The sequence below is a fragment of the Calypte anna genome, chromosome 4A, assembly GCF_003957555.1.
Source record: "Calypte anna isolate BGI_N300 chromosome 4A, bCalAnn1_v1.p, whole genome shotgun sequence".
NCBI lineage: Eukaryota > Metazoa > Chordata > Aves > Apodiformes > Trochilidae > Calypte > Calypte anna.
Genome location: NC_044248.1, coordinates 22,017,286 through 22,037,826, shown reverse-complemented (window position 1 = coordinate 22,037,826; position 20,541 = coordinate 22,017,286). Strand labels below are relative to the sequence as shown.

General features: G+C 36.7%; 1 protein-coding gene across 1 annotated transcript in view; it reads right to left on the bottom strand.

Moving 5' to 3' along the window:
• Positions 1–11,948: 11,948 nt before the first annotated feature.
• The window catches only part of MTNR1A (melatonin receptor 1A), a 55,427-nt gene continuing 46,834 nt past the window's right edge, over positions 11,949–20,541 (bottom strand). Inside the window, exon 2 of the mRNA XM_030449854.1 lies at positions 11,949–12,825. Coding sequence (XP_030305714.1) covers positions 11,957–12,825 — 869 coding nt within the window. The 3' untranslated portion in view covers positions 11,949–11,956. The remainder of the gene's footprint in view (positions 12,826–20,541) is intronic.

Sequence of the window (20,541 nt, the reverse complement as noted above, 5' to 3'; positions counted from 1 at the left end):
AGTGAGCTTCCCTCTGTGGGTGTGTGTCCCACCTTTATTGGCCCCCTGATCTTGCTCATGCCCAACAGGGGCCTGTCCTAATCAGACACAGGTGGACTCACACCCACTCACTGGCAATTCGAGGCACCTGGTTTATCTTGTTTCTCTACAGTATTCATCTGCTCCAGCACTCTGCGGAACAACCTTGGTCTTAGTTTTATATATCCTTATGCTGTTCTTCATGCAAACAGCAGCTGTACAGGGCACTGCAGGGGAACAGTTTGCAGCCATCTTGGTCAAGGCAAAAGGCAAAAGCCTTTGTGCAGAGTAATGTCAGCTAGCTGAATCCTGAGTGTTGGGGTGGACAGGGGAACCAGATGTCTGAACATGGGGCTGTTAATTACTGTTAAAGAATGTCTACCCTGCAGCTGGATGTCAAAGAAGTTCCAGGTCCAACCCCCCTGAGGGCAGCTCCTCTCCAGGGCTACTGGTTGCAACACGGGCCCTAGCAGCCAGTGGCCTGACATGGTGGCACTGGGTGAGCCCTTACCTGCAGCTCTGGTAAATCTGGTACTCCTAAATACTCTCAAGCTTTCGGGGATGCCTCAGCTAATCTGAGAGAGCGTAAGCAGAGATGAGTGCAGGAAGGCAATTATTTGTTAGCAAAGTGAGGCTTTTGTGGGCCTCTACCGAGGCAAGGCTGTGCCTGCCCACTGCTGCCCTGAAGGCCTGACACTGCTCCAAGAGCCTCTGCTCACCATGGGCTTTGGTATCATGTTGTGGTAGGAGCTGGAGCCACATGGCCAGGCACCTAAACCATCCAGAGAGTCAGTGACAGATTTCCAGGGGTGGAGGTGTGCACCCTGTGTGCTTGCTCGGGGCATACAGGATTAACACACCCTCAGAGCCAGACATCTTCTGGGGGGCTGTAAAAGCTCCAGCCCAGCCTTTAAAATCCTAAACACGATTGTTGATTCCCATGCTCCACACATGCAGTGATATATGTACTTATATTGGCAGGGGGTATATATAGTGGTGTATGTAATTATATTTATCTTGTGGTTCACTGCACAAAAGTAGAGAGTCCTAGCCAACGGTGGGAAAGTTTAGTTAGATAAAGCCCAAGATTTAATTTCTCTGCTGGGGTAGAAAGCTGTTATCACCCACACAGTGAATGAATTCGGCCCTCGGGTCTGATTCATCATTCTGCTACTTTGGCGTTGCTTTGATGTAAAAGCAGGGGACAACTCAAAATGCAACAATTACAGAGCATTCCTTCCTGCTGCATTTTATTACAGTGCTTCCTGAGTTTCACTTCATACACTTCACCTTATGACTGAAAGTACAGCAATAAGTTTCCATGAGATCTTGTCAAAATTTGGTTTCCTTCAGAGGGGCAAGCTCATAAAACCTTATTATTGTCATGCGTATCTCAGATTCTGAAGCAAATGCACGCAGTTACATGAAGACTGACAATGGCAATATTTGCGTGGCCTCTGAAAACTGCTCTTTAACAATTTAGATGGCTGGGATCTTTCCATGGCTCTTTTGAAAATCACTGGCTGGAAATAAAAAACAATATACAATGTAATTGTTATCCATTAGATAAAAGTTTGTTCTGGAATCAAAATAACTCATCCCTGGACTGAAATGGAGTTGTATTATAATTTTAGAGTAGCACTTTTCATTCTCATGCAACATATGCATTTGTAGGAAATGAAAACTGACCTATTTTCACTTTTTTCACATTTTTTTATATGTTCTTCTCTAAAATCATTCCAACGTTCATTATTTGAATTTAGCCAATTTTCTTCAGCACTCTAAGCCAGGAAATTTATAACCTGTACTTCAAATTAAACATAAAAATCATCACAAATTTTTTTGCTATAACTTAAAAATCTTAAACAGTTTTTCACATGGAGTAGCTTTAGATTCCTGCATATTATTGGAGTTTCCTAAGAACTCAAAAAATAAATAAAAAACCAACCTGGTTTTATGACATATTACAGTGTGACATGAAGACAGGTTGTTTATAATGTGTAAAGAAAACCTAAACCTGTAAAAATTACAATATTTTGTTAATAATGAGGAAGTTTTAAGTTTGAACTAATTTTATAAAGTTTTGAATTAATGTTGGATAGCTTCTATGCTAGAGTCTTGTGGGTAATTACAGTTGAATAGATATTTTTTGACTAATGTTTTTGTGAAAAAGAGTGAAGAATGTATGAAACCACCTTCATTTAAGGGTGCTGTGGAATGCAAAAAGATAAATCAAATACATATGGGTATATTTGCAAAAAGAGAAGTCAAAGTAATAAGGAGCCTTTCATTTAATACCAATGGGTCTAAGAACGTCTTCTAGATGTTGAGTTATTTTAGAAAAGTTAGAACTTCCAAATAAACAGCAAATTTGCTCCTATGCCTTGGATGTCTCCAACCTTGATTAAGTTGACTTAGAGTGCAAGAATCTTACTGACTTCAATGCTTACTGCATTGTGTGAGTATGCATGTATATGAGTATGCAGGTGAAAGAATGACTACACATGAGTCATATAAGAATCTCATCTGCAGTTCCATACTGGATAGTCTACAATTATGGGATGCATGCCAGAACAATTTACTTAGCACATGGCTCACTCTCTTGTTATTTTTGGGAAAGTCCTGTGTATGAGCTCCAAGCATGAGCTTGGAGACTTATCTACCATATGCACAAGACACAATTATCCTTAGGAATTTGAGTGGGTATTAATAGTGGCTTGTGTTTTTCTTAAAGAAAAAATAGGCTAGGGAAATTATCTGAGGGTTGCTTAAGGCCAATAAGTTCAGGAAGGAGATTGAGCTGCTGGAGCAGGTCCAGAGAAGAGCAAGGAGGCTGTGAAGGGATCCAGCACAAGTCCTGTGAGGAAGGGCTGAAGGAGCTGGGGGTGTTCAGGGGAGACCTCATCACTCTCTACAACTCCCTGAAAGGAGGGTGTAGCTGGGGGGGGGGGGGGTGGGGTCTGTCTCTTCTCCCAGTTAGCTACCAGTACGACAAGAGGGCATGGACTTAAGCTCTGCCAGAGGATGTTTAAGTTAGATATTAGAAAAAAAATGCTTTATAGAGAGGGTGGTAAGGCATTAGAGTGGGCTGCCCAGAGAGGTGGTGGATTCTCTGTCCCTGGACATTTTTAAAAAGAGAATGCATGTGGCACTCAGTGCCATGGTCTGGTAACCACAGTGGTAGTGATTAAGGTTTGGACTTGGTATCAGAGGTCCTTTCCAACCTGGCTGATTCTGTGATTCTGCGATTCTGTAATACTAAAATTTAATCCATTATTAATGAATTTTATTGTAACTTACAAATTATCCCTAGCAATAGCAATAAAATTATCACTAAAGATGATATACATACATTTAATTCACTGTAGCTTATTCAAACTGCCTCATCTTCCTAGAACTATTCACAAATAGTAGGTGAAAAGAATGACAGAGTGGAGGTTTTAATAGTTAGTCAGGTGATTTATTTACCCAACTATTCACAAGTTATTTTGCATTCCAGTGACAAAGGAACACTAAAGTTTACTGAAGATCCTTGTTGTGCTGGAGGGAGAAGGGACATGGAGAATGAGAGATGGAAGAAGGGTATAGATTAAAGTTGACTCCAAAACTTTATGCTGACATCTCCACCAGATAGAAAGTGTTACAGTTGAATGAAATGAAATGAAACATAGGATAACCAGGGAAGTGCAAGTCCAGTAGTTCAGTATAGCTCAGTTTTATACCTGGTGTTGGTAAAACAAATGTGATACATATAATTTTCAAATGCCTTAGTCATTCTCTGTGGGTGCTACTTACTCTTTACTGAATGCAAGCTTAATTTTCATAGCTGCCTACAATTATATATACCTAGAGGCATCCAAACATACTTGTTTGGATTATCAGAGTTCTCCCTGAACATTTTCTTCTTCCAAAACAGAAGAACTGAGACCATGAGTGTCCCAGAGAGATGCTTAACTACTGAGGAACACTCCCTAAAAGGTGTAAAAGCTGTAAAAAGTGTAATGCTGAAAAATAACCCTAAAAAAATAGAGTAACCGATGAGGCTGAAACTGAATTCTTGTTTATGGATGCTTTAATTCGACTACAGACACTGCTCTGAATTTCCTTATTGGTGCATTTCAACTATGAATTTTTTCATTCCATCTGCCTACACTATCATCACTCTGTCCTTAACTATGATTACATTGTTAATTTATAATTACTGATATATATCTTTAGATGTGACCGAACAACATTCTGAAGAGTTATCTATGAAATTGTTCAACAGCTTCTTGGCTTGCCATCCTGAACATTCACACTCATCAGTGAAAAAACATGACACTATTTTTGTTTTTTGAGTGTGTTGGTATTTATATACCAGCTATGTCCTGAATAAGAAAAGTATTTAAAAATATTTTCTTGAGAAAATTGTGAGGTTTGATCATATTTCATTTCAAATTTCAGTACAAATGTTACTCAACTGTTTCTTTGACAACCAGCTAGATTTTTTCTTTTGAATTTTTCTACTTGCTAGAAAACAATTCATTAGGTAGTAGTATCTGTATTATGAAAACACTTCTTAGGAATCAAGGACATTTTCTGAGAAGACAAATTAAGTGAAAGACATAGAAAAAACTGCTCCTTTTCTCTGTGGATAAGGAAATATACCAATTAGCTAATTCTTTCAGGATACTGTCCTAATTGCTTGCAAACAATTTCTAACAGCAGTGAAGTAACTGCATAAGATGGATTCTGTCTTTGTTCACTGTTTTCCCAAAATGCAGTTTTCTAACAATATGTGAATAAAATACAAGATTTGTCTTGAAGGAATAAAACAGAAACAATAAAAGATGTAGGAGAATCCTATTTAGGACCAGACTGATTGCCTGGCCTTTAAATTCCCAGCTAATATCAGACATCCGTGTAATAGATGTTTAAGTCTATCTGCAATGACAAAATGCCTGCCCTGTATATTTATGTTTCCTGGGATTCCCATGACAAAAATTTCCAAAAAAAAGCTTAAGATTTTCACTATTAAGACTTGTCACTGTTTTGTTTCAAATGCTGTCCCCTGTAGGGGAAGGGAGTGACTATTCAACCATTATCAGCTGTGCTGTTAAGAATCAAAACAAGTGTGTTACAAACAAAGCTACATACACAGAAAATGCACAGGTAATTTTCTTCAGGCTTTGAAGTGGCTTTAAGAGTTGCAAAAAATTTCAAAGACTCTTTTTCATCTCAACAGATTTGAGCATAAATATGGCCCAAAAGTGTTGTGGAAGTGTGAGAACAAAAAACTGGAAGAGGTACATGATAGGACTATCATATCATATAAAACTATACTTAACGTCTAGTCATATACACAGCTTGAATCATATAACCAATAAGGATTTTCTGTAATAAGTAGAACCTTTGACTTGTACTGTTAGTTTAATTGTGACAGAATGAAGAATAACTTTTTTTGTTAGACCACTAAAACATTATTTAGACTAGCAAACTGGTTTCCTATATTTTATATTTCCTATATTTTATATGTAAGATGGGCTCCCTTTTCCCCAGAATAGCCATTTGATGGTAGCATCAGGAACGATTCCTTACTAACTATTTCTCACTACATAATTTGGTTCTTGACGTGGAGAAAAAGATTGGGTCAATAATAGGATTTATGAGCATTTAAAAGAAATAAAATTATTTTTAAGAAAATAAACCATGGTTTATATATAAAGATTAGAATCCCATGGATTTTTATACATGATATAATTTTTTAATATTTGTATTCAAGCATAGACTCTTGAGGCTAATACTGAAGCTATTGTATTTACTTTGATTGTAGAACAGTGTTTTACTGATACCAAACTACTTTTAAAAAAAACTACTGATTGTAGTAAATCTCAGTAGGACAGGGACATTCTAGAGTCAAGAACATCATGACATACATTCACTATTACATTTACAGATGCAATAGAGATAATCAAACTGATAGCATGCTCAGAACTCAGGAATGAAAGCACATCATCTGAGATTGGAAAGAAGGAAGGATTAATATGGGAAGGAGATATATTTCTAGGAGCTGACCTGGCAAATTGCATTAACATCAAAATTGTATGAACATAAACAAAAATCTGTATGAACATAAATATTAATGAAGCAGCTAATATTTATGCTTTCAAGCTGGGCAAAATTTATTTTAGGTGAGAGAAAAAATGAATGTTATTGTACTGTCAGGAAAGCCTGTAAAATAGTGGAAAAAAATTATTGACATATTAGCCGTTCAGCTAATCTGAAACATAAGTCTGGGGATATATGGGCTTTATAGTTTGTTTAATGTGCCTGCAGTAGCTATATTTCCTTATGTTGAATGTAAACATCTACTTGAACATGCTATTTGTGGGACATGCCTTTCTATATGACTTGAAAGCTGCAAAGTATCCATATATAATACTTGTAAAATAATTGCAAAGGAATTTTTAGGTATCTGATACTGTATCACTAAAAAGTGAACAAATGCATTGTAATAATTTACTTTTAGTAGCAGTTAATTTTGATTTTTATGACATTCTTTCTCACAGTTTTTCTGTTTCTAAACCTTCTTAGTAATTTGTGATTGGAGTGCCTGTCCTGCTCTGTCCTGTCATAACCTGCCCTACTTTCCTAGGATTTGACAAGGATATATATTTAAAACATAAAAGTCCTTCTACTCCAGGATCCTTTGGCCAGTATCTATGCTGAGGAAGAGGATAAGAGCAGGGCAAGAATATAATGACACTTCCTCAAAGCCTCATTCCAGTAATCCTTGGCATAGGGATTTTCTGATGTTGATGTTGTATTTTTGTGCTTTTTAGCCCCAGGGAACCTTCTTGCTGCGAGTCAGTTCAATTGTTTTTGTATACCTTCATTAGGGTTTGGTTTTGCTCACTGTGGAAAAAAATTCTACAGTTTAAATTGTGTGGAAAAATATTTTGGTCTGAATCACACACCTGAAAATCTCATTGTATTGCCCCTACCTTTGCATGCATTTATACAACTGAATATTTGTAAATATTGAAGAGTGAAGAGTAGGTATTTGAGTATAAACACTTTTAAAATCAGGAAATAAACATGCAAAGTAAAATTTGAGTTGAAATTCAATGAAAACCTTGTGCACACTTGCAATATAGGCAGAAAGAATAACAGTAAGTAAAATTCTATCCCTGGATAGATACTAGTTATACAGTTAAGAATTAAGCCAAATAAAAGACTTCTGACTTTATATATTTACATATAAAAAGGAGAAACCACAGAAAGAGTTTCTCTGCATAAGGTTAATTCAGCAGACATTTAGTAGGCAAAATCACATCCTCCAATAACCTGGAGAGCTGAAAATTGATAGGTTCCCTGAAAATGAAACATACATTCCTTGTGTGATAGTGTAAAATAGTTAATATTTAGATTTATGAAATCTAGTGTGCCAAAATCTTCAGCTGACATGGAATGGAGAAGCTGTGGTGGTATATGTGAGCTGAAAATGAGATGTTTGGTTTTACCTTTTGGAATAATCAATATATGCATTAAGAATAATATTTCTTGAAATATACTTACTTTGAAAGTGTTTGATAATAGTTTGAGCGGAAAGTATTTTATTGGATTGGGAAAATGTTTTCTGAGACCTTTACTAGTATATCTACTCCTTAGATGAATTTATTTTTCTTTTTATTACAAATTATGAAGGCCACTTACTTATATTTTAAGTCTTTCCCACACTATTTTTATTGCAATCTCTCAGACACGTATTTGAGGTAGGAATAATATTTTTAATGAATCATTTCATAAAACCACATAATAGAATTTTCACTTAACACAGGCAAAAAAAAAAAAAATGGAGATACAGTACATGGTCTATAAGCCAGGCCATACTTGAATATTTTTTCTTCCAAGAATTTCAGCTTTAGCATATGTGGTTTCCCAAACCTCAGTGACAAGATGACAATTATTTGTAAACTGTATGAATAAGACTTAGAAAAGTGCTGTTATTAAAAGACAATTGAACAGTCCATCTGTGTTACTACAGTTCATGTACAAGATGTTCAAATAGAGCAGTTTCTGAGGTGTTATTTTAAATTGGTGACCGCATGCACTTACATACTAATGTGTTATAGTCTAAGGAGCTTTTTTTATGATTGGTTTTTGTATGTTTACTTTAAGGGAAACAGCAGTTCCCTTCAGTATGTCAGATTTAGCAAGATAACATTTCAGAAGTGGTCCAAAAGGAGAAAAAGAAAAAGATGCAACATTAACTGAGAGTAGAAGGATGTGCTATACACTGCAATACAGACTGGTTACAATAGTGTGTTTATTGTGGATGATTCAAAGACTTACCTTCTAAAACAAACAAGAAGAAAAAGAAAAATAGTAACATCATTGCTATATATTATGCCTATTGAAATAACATCTATTTGCTTCATATCTATGCAATTCCACTAGCCCAGTGGAAGAAGATGTGCAAAGCACTCCTAAGTGACCTATTCCAAATGAAATTACATTTTTGCATACAGTTACAGTTTAACTACAATAAATACCCTGTTAATTGATATTAAGATATTAATTACTATTCTCTTTGTTAATGTGAAGTTTGCAGTGAAGATGATCACCATTTAAAACTATTTGGAAGGGTTTGATATGTGTTGATATCAGGTCATATTAAAATTGTCAACAATGGGTCCCTGAAAGTTCGGTTGGCTGCCAAGATTCCTTAAATCCATCCAGAGCTGATGGCTGATATAAGACAAATGCACTACCTAAAGAGTTCCAGACAGAACTCTAAATAATGCATTTGTGCATTATTTCATATAGAGGAAAATTTAATTACTTGGAAAATGAAAAAAATTTCATGGCTCATTCACTTCATAGAATAATGGAATCATAGAATGTCAGGTTGGAAGGAACCCCAAGGATCACTTGCACAGGAACAACTGATTTGGGGTAAGTTTCTAACTCCATTTCCTTAGAATGGACCAAAATCATTATCTTTTATCAATTATTTTCATCAGTCATTTTTATGTTGACCATAAAGAGCCTGACTTTGTGAGGTCCTGACTTACACTGTCATGGTAATTGTGACTGAGCAGCTGATGAGGCTGCTGATTGTCTTACATGAATCACTTTGACACCTTTGAAACAATAGAATCTGATTAAAAGACATTGTTAGTACAGAGTTAAACATCATTATTTCTTCATTTTTGCAATGAGCAGTTTTGTAAACCTTACCTAAAACATAATTCAGAATGGTAGTAAATACAAAATTAATTTGAAGAGAGCAGCAAATATTTCCTATATCTTTCATCCATATTAATTTAAACTAAATTCTAAAGACTCACAATCTTTCCCTTCCCCCACCCCCAGGAAAAAAAGAGATTAATTTCTTAAAATTATTGCTATATATATCAGCTCATAACATCACCAACATGCACATTTTTCTGATTTAGATTTAATACAAATATTTCAAAATACCAGATCTGAAAAATGCTCTCCATTTTTATTACAGGCCTATTCAATAAAATATATACCTTTGGTATTATATGTTTTATTGCATACAGCAAACCATTTTCATTATCATCAAAAATACATTTTAGCATTTGTGAATTATAGGGAACTTTAATTCCTCACATAACCCACAATATTGGATACAGGATCTTGAACTGGCTCATAAAGATGTAGACATGATAAATCTGAGAGTTCTAAATTTACTAGTGATGAAGCTACTTAAACTACCTTTATGCTACTTTATTAGATGCATCATAAGACATTATTTTCATTGAAAATATGCTTTAAATAAGGCAAGTTTTGTAAGCATTTAAATAACATTATTTCTTACATGAAAAACTTCTTTACTTATAACATGGTCATGCCTCCTTTGCTATCTTGAAATCACTACACACAAAGCAATAAAATTACAGAGCTAAGCATCCTCGGAGGATGAAATCACAGTGATGAAAGCTGTGAAATACTTTATGCTGTTAACCATGTTGTATCAGATCACATTGTATGATGATACCACAATAGAAGAGAGGTGGTTATTTACACAGTGGTTCAGACTGGCAAATGTAAACAAAGATGAGTCAAGCACCTCGGCAATGCATTGGCTTGCTAGGTCATCTCCAAGGTTTTACGATGTTGTTCATTAGTTCCATTGTCAACTTGACATGAGGCACCTATTTTTAAGGTAAGAAACGGATCAGTTGATGAAGTGTCAGTGGGGTTTTCAAGTAAGTATGAATCTGTTCCCTTTTTTTCCCCATTATTCAGTCAAGGGTACACTAAGCTATGATCCAAGACAGATGAAATGCTGTTAGATATGTAGGCAGTTTAAGGAATTATATGGCATAGAGTGACTTGTTTTCTAAAATATATGAGCTAAGAAAACCTCCAGTACAGCAAGTTTAGGTAAAATCCGCATTTTAATATAGAGTACCAGAAGTTTGATGGATATTCAGAAACTCTTAGTCCAGTTGAAATTATTCTGAAACAGTTGTAATTGGCTTGGAAAAGCTAAAGTCTACTTGATCATCAGTGTAGATAGGAACACTGGAGCATTAAAAGGTATGACAGTTGGAGCGTCTTTCCAGATCTAAGTACTCCCTTCTTTTTAAGGTCAATCTGAAGGTGATTCCTGTTGTGAATTGGTTTTCTCCATCAGAAGGCTCCATTTTAAAGAGGGATTCATTGTTGCAGGAGACAGCCTGTCTAGCTATTCTTCCTCACTTCACAGTGTGCTTCCCTTCACTGAAGAGGTGCCTGCTGTCTGCGGAAAGTCTCCATAGGAGATCCTGTCACAAGAATCATATTTCTCCTTCTACTAGGGTCATAACTAGCATCATCTCTTGTCTGTTTTTTAAAGGTGTCTAATTATTCCAGGTTATTCATCACTGTGGTAAACACCTAATTATTGGTTTGAAAAATGTATCTGAGCCAGATTTCACAGTAGCCTGTAAATACATGTCACTTCCCGGTGTTTCAGGAGGTTAAGATTCCACTAACTAGACAAAACTTTCATCCTCACCCACTCTTCCTCCTAAATGCATTAAAATTCTTTGCGTGGGTTTAGAACTCTACTGTACACGTGAGAATGGTCCTCCCTCGCTTATGTTTCTGGGAAGTGTTTCCCCAGAAAATTCTCTGGGGTACTTGGTTTCATGAGTTACTTTCTCTTCAGAAAGAATAGTGGCTTATATTTCTCTTCCCAACCCTCCTACACCTTTTTTTCATGCCCAAACATCTTGAGCTGATGAATCATGACTCTTCTTTCCTTGCTGTTTATTCTCCTGCCCTTGTAGCTTTGAAGACAGTCAGTCAGGTATATTTCTCCTAAGAGGTTTTTTAAAATTGAGGACTCAATTGAGAATGTCATTCCTATAGTTTAATCTCAAAAAAAAAAAAAAAAAAAAAAAAATTTGTTGTGTCTGTGTTAGGAGCAAAGCAATATAGTTAGAGGTATTTATCAAAAATCCTAACCAATTTTCTGGTAGCTTGATTTCTCACATCAGATTTCCAAATATATTTTATAGTAGTCTGATTGAATCTTTTAGGAGAGAGGTTCACAGAGATTTTAGAACTAGAACCATAACCTGGCCAGAAGAAGCAGGCAGAAAGTGGTAGGAATAATTTTGTGATTTCTTTTATTGAGCCAGGCAATATGGATACTTGGGTTTCAACCTCTTTCTAGTTTTTTATCTCCACTTAAGGAAAAAAAATGTACCCATGCATAATTTTATACTTCCCTCAAGGATATCATTGCATTGTTATATCAGAAACATACTGTTGTATAATGTGATCTGTATGCCAAGGTTCTGTAACCATGCAAGGGATTTGATCAAAGTGCTTTTTGGTGTGGAAGAGATATTTCACTATAATATTTAACAGTAGGTCTAATAAAACAGACATTTTATTTGGATGCTCTTGAGTGACAATAATAGGATTCCCACTGTCAGACAGAGTCCACCTTCACTTGGTTGTTGTTTGTAATCAATGGAGAAGGTTTACTTTTCATCCTGTCTCCTGCATCATTAGAACTGTCCTGGAAAAAGAATTTTGCTGTGCAGCAAGTCACAATGATTCTCTTGTATTCTCTTCTGAAGTTCTGGTTCAGCAGTCCATATATGATAGCATTAAGGCAGCTGTTGAAATACGCCATGTAATAGCTAGATACAAACAACCACTCTGGAATCCTAGGGATTACAGTTGCTGGATTGACAGCCACAGCAAGGCCTATAATGTTCAAAGGAGCCCAGCAGACAGCAAACAGTACAAACACCACAAACATGGTTACGAAGTTTCTGAAGTCATGTGGTTTCAGTCTGGGGTTGTTATCTGGTTTAACTCTTCTCCTTACCTGAATAACCAGGATCCATATTCTCAAGTAACAGAAAGTAACTATGGCCATGGGAAACAGGAAATGGAAAAACACAACTGCTATTGTATATGCTGAGCTCACAGATTGTGCAAATGTACATGAGTAAATCCTGGGGTCATATTGGAGTGATCCCACAAACAGGTTGGGTACAATAGCAACAAATGTTAGGACCCAGATAAGAACAACATAGCACAATGAATTCTTGTTGCTGTACAACTTATCATATTTGAGACTGTGGCAGATATAGCAGTACCGATTGATTGCAATGCCTGTAATATTGAAGATGGATCCAATGACACTGAGGCCCATCAAGAAGCCACTAATCTGGCAGTGAAGGTATCCCAGATTCCATCCGTTGTGAAATACAGATGTGAGGACCAGTGGATATGGGTAGATTGCTACGACCAAGTCTGCAACAGCCAGGCTTACAACAAACACATTTCCTGCAAAATAAATATTAAAAAAACAAGTATTAGTTTTTCTTTTCCTCTTTTCTGTTACTTCTTCTGGTAGTATATTAATGAACAGCTTTAGCTGAACACTTTAAATATATATAGTTTCTATTTTCTAGATCAAAGCTCATTTGTATATCAGAAATAAGACACTTATTTTTAATCTAGAAAGGAAGTAGCTTAACTTAAAGATGCACTTCTAAAAAGATAACACTCTTTGAGTTTGATTACCATGAGCTAATGTTTTTATCACCATTATTTAATTCCCTTGACTTATGTTATCCCTTAACTTTTCCAGTCCTGAAATGAAAGTCTTTTTTTTACTCATTTGTATTTCAAACTTATGTGACTTTTAAAGTGACTCTTACTGAGTCTCCTGACCAGCACTTAAATAAATCTAACTTCTAAGAATCTAGCTAAATACAAACTTATTTCTTTCCTAAGTTGAGAGACATAATTAGTCTTCAATAAAAGTGGCTCTGGGCAGTGACCTAGACAGCTCCCAGACACTATTGATGCCACATGCTTCTCTGTCTCCGAAGTGGGAAATTAAGCAATGATCCATTCCCTTCGTTCATTTTTTTTAATTAAAACAAGGGGAGATTATTTAGACTGTGTTAATTCATGATGAAATCCCTCTCTCTTCTAAGACAATGAAACTCAAGGTAACTACATGTTTTGAATTAATATTTTGAGCACAGATTATACATTATTTTCTTAGTTGCTTAAATGATAACTCACCTGGATACCTCCCAATCATTCTAGTTTTTAAGGTCATAAGATAAATTCATATAGTTTTTATTATTTATGTTTTTAAAATAGCTCCTACATATATTGGTCTAGATATTTGTCTGTATCTACAGAAAACTATAAATATATATATGTGTGTGTGTGTGTATGTATATAAAAGCATGTATAGGGATGAATAAATAGGTATGTATGTGTTGAGATTACATTTTGCAATTCTGAGATTATTCACTGAGTATGAAATGCAAGTTCCTATTACTATGTGTAAGAAAACATATTGCTAGTTTTAGGTGAGGTGGAACTTCATTATTAGTCAAAAGTGAGCATGGTGAACTGTTATATACACTTATTTTGACCAGACAAAATAAAAATACATAAGAATAAGTTAAAAGAAAAGAGAAATGTATCTATAGCAACAGGGCATTTTAGCTGCTATAATTCTCAAATCTTTTTTTTTTAAAAAAACATATACATTCTCTGACTCAGGATTCTACTCATTCTCCTTTGTACCACACTTGATATTTACACTAAGGACAGCTGGAGCAAATGATTTGCTACACCAGTTTTCACAGGTCTTTTATCTGGATTTATAAATAACTTTCTCTTGATGGTGTCTGTAGCTGTTTCCTCTTTTACTCAGGAATTCACTGCCAGACTAAAATATGCTTATCCTGAAGGCTTTGGCAGAACTCCAGATCATTTCAGGACAAATGGTAGAGCTCCTTTAAGCAGAAGAAGACAAGGGAAAAAAATACAAACCACCATTGCTTTCAGCATGTACCCTTCACATAGCGGAAACATGATACAAGAATGGATAAAGAGGCTATAGGAAACTCAGAGCACTGTTTCTCTTATGAATGAAAAGGTGGAAAATGAATGAAAATACTTAAAGCAATGCAATGCATACAAGTATCCTATTTATATTTGCTTAAATATTTCTTGCATAGCTGGAGACTGGCCATCCCTAGCTTCTCTCTGTGTGTCATTCACTGAAATTTCTGCTGGCACTCTATATGAATATTGCTCATGTTATCATTATGTACTCACTTGAGCCAAAAGATTCAACGATAGGAAAAAGCTGAGTGTGTGTGGTTTTCCTCTTAACAAGACAGGTGGTACTCTTTTCTTTGAATAGCTATAGTAACCCTCTGCTTTGGGAGCAACTAAATCTAGGAAGAGTAGGTGCTCTGTCTAAATCAGCCCAATTTAGGATTCCATCAACTAGTGAGCAGTGTTTGTCCCAGCTTATCTTCTCAGTCAGCTGCTGTAGAGCAACAAACTGAAAGTCTTGGAAATACAAGCTGTTTCCTATGGAAACTGAAGGCTAACAGAATATCCCATGATTTTGTCTTAAAAAAAAAAAAGAAAAAGCATGAGCTTGGATATCAAGTCGCAGGCTGCCACTTCCCAGTTAACGTGTGCTAGATAACCAAAGCATTGGGCTAGAAACTGCCTCTAAATCAGATACATGCTTGCAGAGAGGACTTTTAACCTGCCTTTTGGGAAGGGTAATCCTCCTGAAGGCTCAGCTCAGGCATGCTGATAGCAAAGAAGCGATTGGTGACAGCCAACATGGCTTCACCAAGGGCAAAGCCTGCAAGACTAACATGGTAGCCTTTTATGATGGGGTCACAGCCTTGGTGGACAGAGGCAGAGCAACAGATGTCAGCTACTTTGACCTATGCAAAGCATTTGACACTGTCCTGCACAACGTTCTGGTCTCTAAAGTGGAACAATATGAATTTCATGGATGGACCACCCATTGGATAAGGAACTGGTGGGATGGTTGCACCTAGAGTTGTAATCAATGGCTCAGTGTCCAAATAGAGAAGTGTGATGAGTGGTGTTCCTCAAGGGTCAGTACTTAGAACAATGATATTTAACTTTGTTGGCAACATGGACAGTGGAATCAAAGGCACCCTCAGCAAGTTTGCTGGTGACACCAAACTGTGTGGTGAAGTCAACATGCTGGAAGGAGGGAATGCCATCCAGAGGGACCTTGACAAGCTTGAGAAGTGGATTCATGAAAACTGTTCAACAAGGCCAAGTGCAAGGTTCTGCACTTGGGTTAAGGCAATCCCATGCACAAACACAGATTGGGACGAGAAAGGATTGAGGGCAGGCCTAAGAAGGACTTTGGGGTGATGGTGGACCAGAAGCTCAATATGAGCCATCAGTGTGTGCTTGCAGCCCAGAAAGCTAACCAAGTCCTGGGCTGCATCAAAAGAAGCACAGACAGCCTGTTGAGGAAGGTGATTCTCCCTCCACTCTGCTCTTGTGAGACCCCACATGGAGTACTGTGTCCAGTTCTGGATTCTCAAACATAAGAAGGATTTAGAGTTCCTTGTATCCAGAGGAGAGTCACTAAAATGATCAGAGGGCTAGAGCCCTATGAAGACAGGCAGAGACAGTTGGGGTTGTTCAGCCTGGAGAAAAGGAGGCTCTGAGGTGACCTTACAGCAACCTTCCCATATCTGAAGGCGCCTACAGGAAAGCTGGGGTAGGGCTTTTTACATGCGTGTATAGTGAGAGGACAAGGAGAAATGGTTTCAAACTTGAAGAGGGGAGATTTAGGTTAGACATCAGGAAGAAATTCTTTCCTTTGAGGATGGTGAGACACTGGAACAGGTTAACCAAGAAAGTTGTGGCTGCCCCCTCCCTCACAGTGTTCAAGACCAGGCTGGATGGGGCCTTGACCAACCTGATCTAGTGGGAGGTGTCCCTGCTCATGCAGGTGGGTTGGAACTAGATAGTCTTTAAGGTCCCTTCCAACTCTAGTCAATCTTTAAATTTGAGTTCAAATAAATTTTCCTTATGAGCCCAGAAACTTTGTTGTTAAGATAGAAAATTCAAGTAAAATTTTATTTGGGGTTGGTATGCTTGTTCTATATTTTGAGGTTCATTGTTTCAGACTCTGAATCCAAATCTGAAGTGGTGCTGAACTTTCATGCTATATAGTAATCTATTTTAAAATATGGTGCTACATACAGGCACCCACCTTTAGTGGGAAATACTGGTATTTTATGAAATTCCCATATATATATATAATGGCATATTGTGAAATTAAATTCTTATATTTGCCAAACACTTGGTACTGTAGAGGTGAGTACCATTAAAAAACAAATAATGAGAAAATATCTTTATAGTTTGATTTGAAGACAGTGGTTTAAAGCAATGCCTAAACTCCATACTGAACCCTTTAAAAAGGTAAAAAATAAAAGGTTTTTATAACTTTCCTTTGAGAAAAAATTAATAATTCTCTTTAGAGGGTGATATTACATTGATGTGAAAAAACAATGTGGTTTATCATAGATCATGGAATAGTAGGAATTGGAAGAAACTTCTGGAGATTATCTTGTCCAGTCTCCCTGATAAAGCAGGTGTACCTAGAGCAGGTGGCAGAGGATTGCACCCATACAAATACCGGGTATCTCCAGAGAAGGAGACTCCACAACCTCTCAGCAACCTTTCTAGCCTCAAAGCAAAGCAGTTATCTCTCAGATGGAACTTCCTGTGTCCCACTTGTTTCTGTTACCCCTTACTGGATTCCTCTGAAAAGAGTTTGGTGCCATCCTCTTGACACCTGCCCTTTAGATATTTATAAGTGTTGATAAGAGCCCCTCTCAGTCTTCTCCAGGCTAAACAGACCCAGGTCTTTCAGCCTTTCCTTGCAAGACTGATGCTCCAGTCTTTGTAATCATCTTTGCAGCCCTCCACTGGACTCTCTCCAGTAGTTCCTTGTCTGCTTCTAGATACAGTCTAAAGCAATGTTCCATTAAGTATTTTCACCACCCTTACTGAAAAAGACAACTTTCTGCTCAGCAAACATGTAACAACATCAGGCCTATGTGCTGAATAAAAAAAAATGTATTAAAGCAACAGAGAACAAAGTGCTCTCCTGGACAGTTTGACATTTCCAAGAGTAAATTACAACATAAACGGAATATAAATGCTGTGACCCTGATAGATTATTACAAAAATGCTTATGGAATTGTCATTATGTCAATATGAACTCCATGATGTAGTTGCATTGATAGCAACTTGTACCTGCATAAGACATGCAAATCATTATGTGGGTTATTTCCTAGCTGTAGTGCTTAGTATGTCCTGAAGTTAATGGGAATTAGAAAGTTTCCAGAAATTTCTAGCAACTTAAATACGTGTAGAATATTAACAGAAAAAAAAATACACCTATTAAGTCTAAGTGGTGCTGAATGCCTCCCAAAGACTTAGACTCTAAGGAGTCTAAGTGTCTAACACTTTGCCAGCAGATCAAAAAGGACAAATCCATTCTGCAATTTTAGGAGAACTGAGAGACATATGGTGTTCAGAGCTCTTTCCTCAAGTGCTGAATCTGTGAGGTATTTTAACTCTTCCAAAACTTTTAGCCTGAGCAAAAAATAGGCAGTAAAGACGGGACCTAGCTTATCTACAGAAAAAAATAACGATTTTTTCAAGCGCATAGAACTTCAGCTAGAAGATTTTAGTACTTAAAAAATCTGAATTGAGAGATCTCATTTTTCTGACAACATCGATAAGACTCCTATTTCTCTTCCTTTTTTTTTTAATTTATTTTTCCAAGATATTTCTGTACCTTTCAATACCGGTTGCTAGGTCACAATTTCTGTTTACCTATTTTAAATTATTTCCTGTATAAGTAATGTATTGGCTTCTAACAACAAAAGCTTTTCAGGCACGATCATGTTTTCATCACCGTGCTACATTTGGAAGTAAATAACATTAAGTTTCCTATTTATGCATTAGTGCTTCAGATTGTACCAAATTCAGCCAAAGGAATTTAAAGTCTTCATTCTAACTGGAAATGCTTTTGCTTTTAGGCAAGACTGACTGCTCAGTGACCACGGTTTCTTAGGCAAAATCCCAAAGCCAAGTAAGGTTACCTGGAAAAGCAACTGTGCAGACAGTCCCAGCTTCAGTGAAGAAAGAGTTGAAAAGTTTAAGAAACTGACAGTCCATGCAGCTCAGCATCATAATGGCACAAAACAGCTGAGTAAAAATGCAGGAATAAATATTACATAAGGTCCTGTTACTCCTGGGAGCTTCATTCACTTTACAGATCATAATATCTGCTCCCTTAGATCTGAAAAGCCTATTTTTAAACTAAAGGCACTATTTATAAACCTGGCCTGAATCAAGAGGTCCACGTGCACATTAAATTTGAATTGCGTGATGGGCCTGTGGGCTTTGCTTCTCATCAGCAAATTAACTCTGATGCTGCAGGTGGTGGTGCAAGGAAATCTGAATGGCTTAAAGGCCACAATGAACCTTTCAGTTTTAAGCATATGTAGGAAAACCTTTCTTGTTCCTTTTAAGCTGAAAAAAGACCTTGTGTTATGTAGTGGTTTTCTTAAAACCTCATTCAAAAGTACAGATCTGTCATTATACATAATAGAAAGGATTTTCATATCCTTTATCATCTAGTAGGGACACTAATGAAACCAGCTGTGTAATTACAGACATGGCAACTGCCTACAGGTGTAATGATGTCAGGCAGGTATCTTGTTAGCACTGAGGAGAGAGTATTAAATATTTATGATTTCAAAATCATTTATCATTGTATGAAGGAAGAGATTCTGTATGTCATAGACAAGATCAGATACTGTGATGACCTAAGTAGCCTCAGCTTTTAACTGCAGTTGATAGAAATTTTGGGTGCTGAATCTTAGAGGTCTGGACATTTGGAGAACACATAACAGCGTATTTGAGAAATATGGAATAACAAATTTGCTAAAGACCATGTTATCAGAATAGTCCATATTGTAATACTTTATTCCAGTGTGCCGCAAGTTGAAGAATATTTGACATGATCAGCACAGCACGAATGAAAGATCATACTGATGCACTCTGAAAATAAAATGTTATCCTGTATTTAGATTATAATAATTATCACACAGAAACTTCGAGTGAACCTGCAGCAACATTTTAATTTGAAATGCCTGTGCCATCTTCTGGCCGAGAAAATTAGATGCATGAAAAAGTACTTGGCAGAAAATGGCAATGAGGAATGAGAGTCAGCATAAAGGAATAAATTATTTGGTGTCAGGTTCAAGTTGGCTGTAGCTGAACAGTATGCAGATGTGATCAAGTAGATGTGCAGATATGCCAAATGGCATACAGTTTTCTGTGAATTTGTTGCCTACAATATTTTTCTGCAGTCCCATGGCACAGTCTGTGAGTGAGACAACTACTGCTATCCTTACATTCTAAAAATATTTGTCAGTGCTATTCTGGGTGGTTCAGTCATGAGAGGAAAGTGATGTGAGTTTTACTGTCAGGCAGAGAATTGAATTGAATCCATATGCTGGATGAGTGCTACAGACCTGGGGATGTACCTTGCCTCTGGCAGTTCTGTATGACATGTCAGGGCTGCTTTGAAAATGTCTCTTGTATTGGACCTCTCACATGATAGGAGTAGTTAGCGTGTACTAGGCAGCAGATTTATTAGGTGCATGAGATACTGAATATCTCAGTGCTGGCAAGACTGAGGTAATTCTGGGTCTGCCAAGGAGGATAATGCTATCCACTGTATGAATGCATGTGGTGTAAAATATAGAGCACCTGAGAAAAACAGCAGTAAGAAAAATGCCTAGACTACCATTGCACATTTAGGCACCTTATGTAGGAGTAGATAGGACTTGTTTGAACATCATTTGTAGGACTTAACTTAAAAATCTAGAGGTAGTCGTGGTTTGTGTCTATTTTAAGGATTTTTTAAAAGTGCAGTTTTGAAAAGGACTTTAAGTAGCAAGTTGGAACCATCAGTGAACCTCAGGATACACTCATCATTCTGTTATATTATGCAGCACTACGATATATTTTGCTTTGAGAATCTAAATAGTAGGTTCATGTCCAAGATATTTCCTTTAGAAGCATCGGCAAGATTATTTTTTTTTATGGAAACTTCTATATCAGAGTAATATGTAGCTTATATATATATTA